This window comes from Pholcus phalangioides, unplaced genomic scaffold, assembly GCF_987345545.1.
Source record: "Pholcus phalangioides strain wild (caught in Gottingen) unplaced genomic scaffold, Ppha-v1.0 ptg000018l_1, whole genome shotgun sequence".
In the NCBI taxonomy this organism is placed as follows: Eukaryota; Metazoa; Arthropoda; class Arachnida; order Araneae; family Pholcidae; genus Pholcus; species Pholcus phalangioides.
In genome coordinates, this window is record NW_028301611.1 from 9,787,910 (window position 1) to 9,798,861 (window position 10,952).

The following is a 10,952-nucleotide window of genomic DNA, read 5'->3' on the forward strand; positions in this document are numbered from 1 at the left end:
AGCCACGATAAGTCATCTCTCTCTGGCCTATAGTATTTAGGAAAATAATCTGGGCTGTTTTTTCCCCTCTTCATTTTGTACCTATTACTTTGCTTTTAAAGTGGTATGTGTACGAAAATTTGACAAAGTTTCGAATTGAATTTGAAATCTAAAATTGTGTCTGTGTTCGAGTTTTTGCCTGGAATGGAGAAATATTTCTACAATATTTTAATATAAACAGCTGAAAAGCGTTATATATGCTAATGTTTTGCATATATAATGTTTTTCGCAAAAAAAGTCAGATTTTTTCAAACACCGCTTGTTCAAGTGCCTTTAAACATTGTATTTCTCTCAGCACTGAGGTATTACATGTTTTGGCATAATATTTTTAAAATTAAAATGCCGAGAAGAAATTTTGTGGCACAAGATATGGGTAAATTTTGGTTATTTTTGCAAAAGGTTACGTGTGGTTGAAGTTAATATTCGAAAACAAATAACAACTAAAATTGTAAAAGCTCTCGTTCAATTGTATAAATATATCCAAAGAATATGAGGGAAAAAAATCGAGTTCCTAAAGTGAATAGTAAGTTTTTAAATGATTTTTAAAAACGGGGATGTTTCTCATAGGAAAGCATGGGAAGCCACTGTTTGTTTGGGCTTACTTGGTCCCTTTAATAGATCGATCACTGGCTTCATCTGGCAACCCAGATTCCTCATGCTTTCTCAACGGGCGCGCTGGTCGCGTCACCTCCTGTTATTCTTTCCTCCATGGTTAGGAGGTAGGGGGCAGTGATGACGAAATTTTTCTGACAAGGGGGGAGGGGAAGGGGGGTTAGAATATTGCTGACAAGAGGGGGGGAGGGTGTCAAATATGGTTAAAAAGTTGCTTACGTAATACTTGAACCACCCCTAACTCAGGCCAGAGCTCACAGTTGCTGACAATGCCACCAGACGGCGAATCATCCGAGGATGATGTCTGCCTCCGCTATCCATACAGGTCGTATGGTCACATATAATATGAAAACTTTGAAACGGACGGGACACCATCGAGGAGAAATAAAGTTTCTTTATTTCTCCTCTAAGCGGGACACATAGCTTATAATTAAGCTGACCACACATACATACACACATATTTCCTAGAGAGAAATACGGGGAATTGGGATTCCAACCCTGAGCTATAAAGTAAACCTTTCCTTATAGCTCAGTGGATTCCAAATACGGGAAAATACGGGACATCGCCAAGAACGACGCCAAAAGTGAGCAATGTTGCCAAATATTGCTGATATTAAGGATAATCGCAATGGCGGGAAACGAAGCATTACTGCAAATTGCAGTGGATTCCACGAAATAAAACGTTCACCAAGGCAAATATGGGAAATTAATGTTATTATTTGTAGTTTTAATTATCATAATATAATTTATGAGTTCAAAAATAATTTCAATCTTTAACTTCAATAAAGAATAAAAATCAAAGTAGGGGGGGGGGGCCATGTGAAAGGAAAAACCGGGACACTTTTGCCAAAAAGTCGGGACGGCAAGGAAAAGAAAATCGGGGCTGTCCCAGAAAATACGGGACGTATGGGACGTATTTATTTATAACAGACTGCAAATCGGTGATTAAGCTCTAGTCAAAGACGTTAACAACAAATTTGGTATTTCGGGGGTCCAAACAAGAGCTTGTTGGAAGTCGAAAACAGAGCAAAATTACTCTAATTTGTGTTGTAAACGAGGGTTTTAGAAAACACAGTGAACGCAATGCTACAAAATGATGATCAAGAGCTTAAACGTGTAAAGTATTGCGAGAATAAAATTAATATAAAAAAAAGAACTTAAAATAAATAATACCCATACTTGTATATATATAATGAGATATTTCACGTGGAGATTCTACCTGATCAGCGCCTTCTTAACGAATTTCGTTATAGCCTTGATTATGTGGTCTTACCTGGATTCGCGCTGCCAGTGTAACGACGTGCAGCGGTTCGGCAAATCGTCGTTCGTGTTGAGCGAGATCCACCACGGCCACAAGAACGAGAGCCTCGGCAACGGCACCGCAACCCCCGAATTATCCGACAGGTTCCTGGTCGTGGTCCGGAACTTGGAGTTCTTCGACAACGACGTAACGGGAACCGTCAGGTCCATCGTGGAAGCCTTCCCGCTCGTCAAAATACTCATTCTCACCGACGGGGTTCCCTACCCACCCCTGGACGTGTTCAAAGAGTTCCCCAATTCCAATGTCCATGTAGTGAGCTTGAAAGCCATCCCCAACAAACCATCTACCGAGCTGTGCGTGGATAAGTTCGTGGACAGGGAACATGTTCTGATCGTCCCGGACTCTGTCAGGTTGGACAAAGCCAAGGTGTTGGAGATGCTCAAAATGCATTTCGAGAAACCTTATTTTGTGATCGCTGCTTCAGTGAGCGGGGAAAAAACTCAATGTCTCTCGCTGAATATCAGCTTGCGTCATTGGACGATTAAATACAAGGAAGCTCCCAGCAGTCAGAATTACTGCGACGCTCTGAACGGCCAGCATGTCTTACTAGTCACGAAATCTTTGTTGATGCGTTTTAGTCACCCTTTTGCGAGACCATTCCCACAGTCACTCTACTTACAATCTGCGTTGTTGAATGTGAAAGTAAGAAATGTTATGTTCCTTAGCTGTTATTGTTAGCGCTATCAAAATACAGTAGAAGTCTGTTACAATGACAGCTCATAATCATGTAAAAAATTGTTGTTATAATGAACTTCTCATTATGAGCATCAGATGTTTTTTGTAATATTAGCTCTTTGACGATCACCCGCAAATCACTTGTTATATCGGATTGTTGATATAAGCCATACTCGTTATAATAGATATTTACTGTATAGTCAACTTTTGTTATAGTGACTGTTCCATTACAACGACTGGTAGGATGTCCCAAATGTTTTCTTGCAATGACTATCCAATATGTTTTTTCTTTTGACGCAACGACTACTTAATATAACATTCTCTTTCAATGGAACAATTGAGATTGTTATAACAAGGGCAACTATATAACAGTAAGATTAAATCTCTATTCACATACAACCAGTGTCATCTTAAGATCATCATAGGTCCCCCCGGCAAACAGATTTTTCCCAGGGTAATTTTCCATAAGCGTGGTCAACGGCAACACAGTGCATTTTTTCACACCAAATTTGTCAGCCCCGACAGCTGAATCAGTATTTGCTAGTTTTAATATGGAGCAGTATGTTTTATATTGATACTGATAAGTTTCATTGGGCAGATATAATAATTATACCAGAATTCCATCGTGAGGTATACAGAGTGCAAAGGAACCTGAAAAAGAAATTCCACTCCCAGTAATATCCAGTCAGTCAGTGATATAGTCTTACAAAAGAAGAGAATGAATATGTTCTTGAGCGAAAATAAAAAACTCAATTAGCTATAATAACTTGTTCATTAAAAGCTTTTCTAAAAAAAAAACCAAAATTTTTTGCGACCCATAACTAAGAGGTACGTCACAAAGTGAGTCACATAAATGAAAAAGTCATATAAATGAAAGCCATTCAAGTAAAAAAAAAATAGCATTATTTTCCTATTCCTTTGGCCAGGACTATAGAAAATCGTCTTATAACTGAGAGAAATGTGTAAATGAGCGGGTGCATAAGTGAGAGATTGTTGTAGAGAAAGAAAGCCTACTTCATTAAAAAAAACGTTTTGAAGTGGATTTTCCTACTATTTCATTTAAAGGGTTAAGTGACCTAATGTGCAGTTCTACCTCCTACATCACTTGAGGAGCCTGTGATATATTTACATGCATCACATTTATAGGCAATCTAACTGACCTGCTGCATACCTACAAATCACTCGAGTAACCCAGTGCACATTTATAAATCACTTGAATGATCTGCAGCAGTTTCAGATCATTCAAGTAACCTGCGGCACATTGCAGATCACCCAAGTGGCTTGTGGCTCATTTAAAATACACTTAAGTGACTTAAATCCCTCAATGAGGTGGCCCCCTACTCCTCTAAAGATTGAATACTTGCTTTAAAGCAATGGTTCTTAACAAGGCGTGGTGTTTGCCAATATGCATCTATAGTCCGTTTGAAGTTAACTTTGCAGTGAAGAAGAAGCTACGAGGGAACCTCATCACTCGTTGCTATGGCAACAAAAGCCTCTTAACCAATGTATCGATACGCAGCCTCGGTAAGGTATGGACGATATCTAGGGTATCGCACCAAAATGTCGTTGTGGTTGCTATAGATTTTTGGATGATGGTAAAAAATATTTTTTTCTAATTTAAAAATTTTAAATGAAGAAACATCGGATTCATCAATTCGAAACATTATTTTTTCGAAATCAATAAAAAGAATTGAAATATTCTGTATAAATGATCATCATAAAACTACGATTTATGGGAACTTTATTTTGTGGCGAAGGAATACACTCTCTACCTTTCTCTCCACTGCAAAGTTAACCTGAAACAGACTATAGATGCGTAATTTCATGCATAAAAATTAGATTTTACTCCTACAAATTTATTCAATAAGAGTTATTTCTGTTTTCCAATTTAAAAAAATATCCCCCTCTTTTTATAAAACTGTCCCTTAAAATTTTGGAGAGGAGTGAAATTACTTCAAAATTGTTTTTTTTTCTCGATAACACTGCCAGGGGGTGCGAGATGGGAGAAATCATCTGTAAGACAAGTTCCAAATATTTTCACACAGCAACTATCATATATGTTCTCCTTTTGATGTAACCACTACCAGATACAATATCCATTTTCAATGAAACGATGAGAGTCGCTATATCAAGTTTTGGTTTAGTTTCTGAAATAATTAGAAAAAAAAAATCAATTTCTTTACCATCGACCAAAAAGATAATTTTTAAACATTTTAAATAATTTTACAAAATTAATGAGTAATTTATGTTATTAATTGTAAAAAACCCCTACATTTTATGAAAAGAAACTATCCAAGGAGGTGCATTGAGGTAAATCATATTGTACTGGGGGGGGGGGGGGGATGGAAAAAAATTTTAAGAACCACACACTGCTTTAGAGTGTTAAAAAGAGTTCATTTTGCCTGAAAATACCTTTCTATAATATTCAGACATTTGTTTTTTTCTTCTCTTTCACCAGGTTCAAGTCATCAGCAGTGTCAAATTTGAAAGAGGGAAAAATCTTTTTACAGATCCACACATTAAATGGAAACTGGATTCGATCGAGAGTTTCAGAAAACAGACATTTTACCAAGACATGGGCATCAAGAAAGTCCTCTTACCCGCATCTAGAGTCGAATGGTATGGCTGTAACAAGAACACTCCACGTTGCTTTGGGACAGTTCATAATGATATGCCGGAGTACTTGTTCCAAGGACGATGGACACCGCCATGCTGTTTAGAAAATCTGCGCCTCACAGCTCGTTACGTGTTTAGCATACTAGAAAAATGTGACGTCCGTTACTGGTTGGAAGGTGGAAGTTTGTTGGGAGCAGCTCGTAACGGAGATATCATTCCGTGGGATTATGATGTAGACATAGGAATATACAGAGATGATATAAGCAAGTGTGAATGGCTTAAAAACTCTTTGAAACAATCTATCGTTGACAGTCAAGGGTTTGTCTGGGAGAAGGCGAGAGAAGGAGACTTCATCCGAGTGCAATACAGTCAATCCAATCACTTGCATGTAGATATTTTCCCTTTTTATTCTAAGAATGGTATCATGACCAAAGACACGTGGTTTGCCAACCACAAACAAGATATGGAATTTCCCGAACATTACCTTCTGCCTCTTAGAAAGTTGAAATTCGTTGGAGTTCTGGCATCGGCACCGAATAATCATAGAGAATTCCTGGAGCTTAAATTTGGTCAGGGTGCCATTGAAAATGCCAAATATCCTGTTCCAGAAGCTCTCGCTCACTCCAGAAAATATCTGTGACAACTAATTTTGCCGTGAACGGCACAAAATACAACCTTCGATAAATGAGACAATTGAGAAAGGTCAGTTTATTTGATCAAGGGAATCAAGCTTCTAAAACAGCATAGATAACGTGTTAGATTGATTAGAACCATTGATTAATCAATATGAGAGGGAAATAGATTAAAATTCAAGAATAAGTGTCTTGCAGCATGAACATAGAGTAGATCAGTAAATATGGATCATTTCCTCTAACTTATTTTGGGATCAAATTTGAAGAAAAGTGAAGTGGTAAATTGTATTGCACAATGATTTGCCTCGATTGGCAACTGAAACATTGGCTACGATTTTTGGTACTGGTCAGTTACCGTGGGACAATCACCTGTTTAAATTTCACAAGCACAAATATGAACATCAGACTACCATCAAAGTGTTTTACACCAGTGGTCATCCCAACAACTGACTAGTATCAAACTTTCTACATGAGTTCAAGGAAATACATATGCTTGGCTCTTTGATTGAGATTTTTCCCGCCCTGCAGGAAGGATTGAAATAAGTTACTCGAACATCTTATCTGATGAAGTTATACTACCATGTTCTATAAAAGTTCTGAAACTTATATTATTACGGAATAATAAATACAGATAGAACATGTTTATATTTGTTGTTTCCTTTGAAGTAACTACCCTTTTCAATAATGCGTTTTTGCCATTGTTCATGCAAAGATTTAAATGCATATTGCAAGCCTTCTTTTGTTACATCCCCCAGTGCCTTCGTTGCTGCACTTCTTTACAACATGAGAACCATTCCCCTCCCCCCCCCCCCCCCACACTAAGCAAATTTGTTATCTGAGGAAAAGTCACATGGGGGCCAAGATCAGGGTTGAAAGTACGCAAGCAACCAGATCTTTGGAAGGCCAAGTCATGAGTGCTCCGTCAAGATAATGCACTGGCACACCAGGTCCCTCCTGGTGTCAGATTACCTGTCAAAACATCACACTCCAGTACTTATACAACCAGCTTATTCCCCTGATCTTGCACCCCATGTAACCTTCAACTTTTACTTTGGATAAAGAATTTTCTTAAGGGGCAATGATTCTCAGGTTCCGAAGTGCAATGACAAAGGCACTGGAGGGTGCGACAAAAAAAGGCTTGCAATCTGCAATTTGCATTTAAATCTTTGTATGAGCAATGACAAAAATACATAATTGCTTCGAAGGAAACATCAAATAAATAGGTTCTATCTGTATTCATTCTTCTATAATAAAATAAGAGTCTGACATTTTTGTGTGAGCGTAGTAGTAACATTTTTGTTTTATTTTCATCAACGTAATTGTCACATGGATAACGCATCAAGCATGTCATTGTAAGCATCTATTTTGATGCAGCACTAACATGCAATTAAATGAGTGAATCAAATCTGCGCTTGTATTGGATTGTACATAAAGCCATGATAACACATTGAATTCAAGATTTCATGTACATGTTTGTTTTCTAGTCAAAATGTTTTGTGATTTGTAATTTACATTTTTTTTCTGTCCATAGATTATACAGTTTCAAATACAGTGAAACCACCCTCTTCTGGTGGATACCAGTGGGACAAAAAAAAACATCACTAATGAAATTGGAAAGGTCTTATTTTTTGTCTTCAAAATAAACACAATTCTAATAACACTTAGAGATTATATGCGTGGAAACTAGTACATACTTTATACAAATGCGTTATTTATATACATCGGAGCATTTGCAAAACGTTAACATAGTTTTGCAAAAAAAAACTATATCTCCAAAAAAATGGCCAGGGGGAAAAAAATGTGAAAAGCTTTCTGTTTCCATGTTCTGTAAAAATGTCATTTCATCCCCTGCATGCCAAAAGCACAAATGTGTAAATTTTCCCCCTCTTTTCTTTATTAGCTGGTTGGATACTTTATTTTGCTATCTAAGTTGTGCCTGAAATGTGAATGTGCAACCCTATTTAAACACACATTACAAAACATTTTAGAAAAATAACTCCCATAGAGTAACATGGGTAAACATTCAAACGTCATTTCCCACATTTTTTTTTGTTTTTTTTCAAGGACATTGGATATTCATGCTTCTGATATAAGTAGGGTGAGGCAACATAAGTTTCTGACCAATAGAATGCCAGCTATGGCATTATAGCAAACTGTCCTATGCATTTAAACCAGTTAACTATTGTTTTTTTTTTGTCTCCTGAAAAGTAGTTTTTACATGACATTTTTCATGCACATTGACGTATTATTTTCATCCAAGAACTGATAAAAAATTAAATTTTGTAAGCATAATTTACAATTTAAGTTTCCCTCGAGTTTTATTATAATACCGATTAAATCAGTGTTTCCCAGAAAAGGGCAATATTGCCTCTCGTCCCCTCAGGAGCACAATAGAAGCTACGAATATATAGCATAGGATTCTATGGGTTGGTTTGAGATGGGGACGACGACAAGAAAAAAATTTCTGAAGAAGGGGGCGATTGAAAAAAAAGCTTGGGAAACTATGGATTACATAAATTGTTGTTTGGCCAAATAATGGTTTATATCAGGTTTTTTTTTCAACCTTTAGAGGAAAGTTAATGAAAGTTATCACTGGGAAAATTTATTTTGCCTGAAAGTAACACACTACTGTTCTAATTATTATAGAAATCATGATTGCAGTTGTGTAAGTGGCATAGCAACATCATGTTGGTTTCTGCAGGAACCAACTAGAGGAACGTGTATAACAGAAGCTATATGGAAAGTTATTTATCCAAAAAACAGAGTTGATGAAAATGTAAAATAGACAGTTTTCTGGCCAAATACTTCCAATGCATTTTTACTGGAGTGAAAAACAGCTTGTCTGTACAGACGTTTTAACCTAATCATGTGACTTATATCTCGGGAGTTCAAGATGCATACTTTAAAAAAATCGGGGTTTTCCCAGAAAATTTGGCCACAAAAAAGGGTTTTTGGTTTCATTGTATTTTGACGTGTTGTAATAAATAATATGGATGTTATTTATTGTATATTATATCTTCCAAAATAAAATAGTGAAATTCATAAACTCAATTTTGGACGTAATTATTTACGTGCAATATTTATGTAAAAATTAAATCTGATTTCTCATGATCGTTACACAAACAGATTTGTACTATTATTAACTCATTGTCGATAGGGGAAAGATGAGGGAAAGGTTTTTTTTTATTTAAGTGAGGAATACCTGTATATACAGTCAAACTCCATTGTCTGGCCCCTCGTTATAGTGCCATAAATTTTCAGAGAACGAATCTTCCAAATAGGGATTATAATGTAAAAAACCTGATATAACACCAACTATTGCTTGGATAAGTGTCATTTTCTGACAATTTCGAAAGGAGTTGAATTTCTTTTTCATTTCACTGTTAGAAAATGTTTTTTTTTTTTTTCTGTAATATTTAATTTTGTCATTTTCTGGAAATTAATTAAAAAACGAAACTAAAAAGAAAGTTACTATTTTCTGACATTTTTGAGATTTGGAAAAAAAAATCATTGAATAGTTCACTTATTGATTCCAGCAACAACTATAAATTAATGTTGCTTTGACACTTGACTGAATTTTTTTACGTTTTTCTTGAGTGATGTTCACGATAGTATCAAATCGAAGCACATGCTAATAAAACATGAGGTACATAAACCACGAAATAGTTTAAGTAAATAATGGTATTTCTCTCAACCAAAATAGAAAACATAACCATCACTAATCGAAAAAGAAACTTACAATGCAAAATTCATATGGCATTTCTGCAAGAAAAAGTTAAAATATTGGTACGATTCATATTTTTTTAGAAATATAAAAATTCAGTTTTCCTGAATAATCCGTCAACATATTGTAATTTTTTTTCCGTCTCACACCCCTAAAAATGTCCTGCCGCATTCCCGGTTAGGAACCACTGGTTTAGAGCCAAAGACTAAAAAATTAAGAATGAGGTACTCTGGAAAGTACATTTCTCATGAATTCCTGAATGTGTATAAGGACCTTGAAGCTAAACAATAAAACTATTCAAAGATATGGATTAATTGATAATGGAAAGTGTAAAATTAGCATACTGCACCAATTTGTTCAACATAGTCAAGATAAGTTTTTCAGTAATGCATGTCATTACATTTTGAGTGGTATGGGTGGTCATTACATTTAGTCAAGGCTGCAACTAGATTCTTTGTCAACTGGGGCAAGCATGCATTTTAGTGTGCCCTTTTGATGTTGAAGGATGAAATTTGAGCCCCCCTCGGAGCACCCTACCCGCCTTCTCCCTGGTCATTAAGAAATCATCGCTCTCGATTTGCTCCTGTCATTATCATGTTAAAGAGAGTTCTTTCAATATCTGAAAAACAAGAAATTTATTATAAAACCAATACAGACTAAAAGCACGTACAATGCCACTAACTACTAATGCCACTAACACTTTTAAATAACTAGCTATAAAATACCTGCCGCTTGTCCGGGTTTTTCCCGTATACTGGAAGTATTAAAGATGTAATAAACCACTGTAAAGGCATACACATGTCTGAAACGCATTGTTAAGGAACCAAGGTAAAACCAAAGTAAACATTCCAAAAGGCATTGTTTCTCTACAGTTTTTTGCCCAGTTATGACAACTTTTTAAAGTATCCCATCGTTTATGTCGGGTCCTGATTGGTACGTATGCTAAATTTAGCAAAGATCTGTCTAAAATTGAAGATTTGTATAGAGAACATACACAGAAAATCAATTTTATATACAGGGTGTTCTGTTAAGTGCTAGCACAACCTTTATCTCATCAACCCTCCATCGTAGAGGTATGATTCCAATTTAAAAATGCTCAACAGGCGTTCAAAATCACCCTGTACCAGTTTTGAGAGTGAAAATACAGTGTGTTTATATTAAATAAGAAATAAAAATCTAAAGTTTTAGATGGTCCCCATATGCTCTAACTTCCAATAAGAAAGTTGTTGCCCTGTCTCTACTGATGCCAACAAAAAATCCCCATGTTTCCAAGTGCAATATTCACAGAGATATTCGAAAAAGGAGGAAATTTTGGAAAAAACAGCATTAAATA

General features: G+C 36.0%; 1 protein-coding gene across 1 annotated transcript; it reads left to right on the top strand.

The window, feature by feature from the left end:
* The first annotated feature begins 1,624 nt into the window (after nt 1–1,624).
* On the top strand, nt 1,625–8,944 carry LOC149071689 (ribitol 5-phosphate transferase FKRP). The gene is made up of 2 exons (XM_089247770.1): nt 1,625–2,614; nt 5,106–8,944. The coding sequence occupies exons 1-2, from the start codon at nt 1,844–1,846 to the stop codon at nt 5,901–5,903; spliced, it is 1,569 nt and encodes a 522-aa protein (XP_089103896.1). The 5' UTR covers nt 1,625–1,843; the 3' UTR covers nt 5,904–8,944.
* The last annotated feature ends 2,008 nt before the right edge of the window (nt 8,945–10,952 follow it).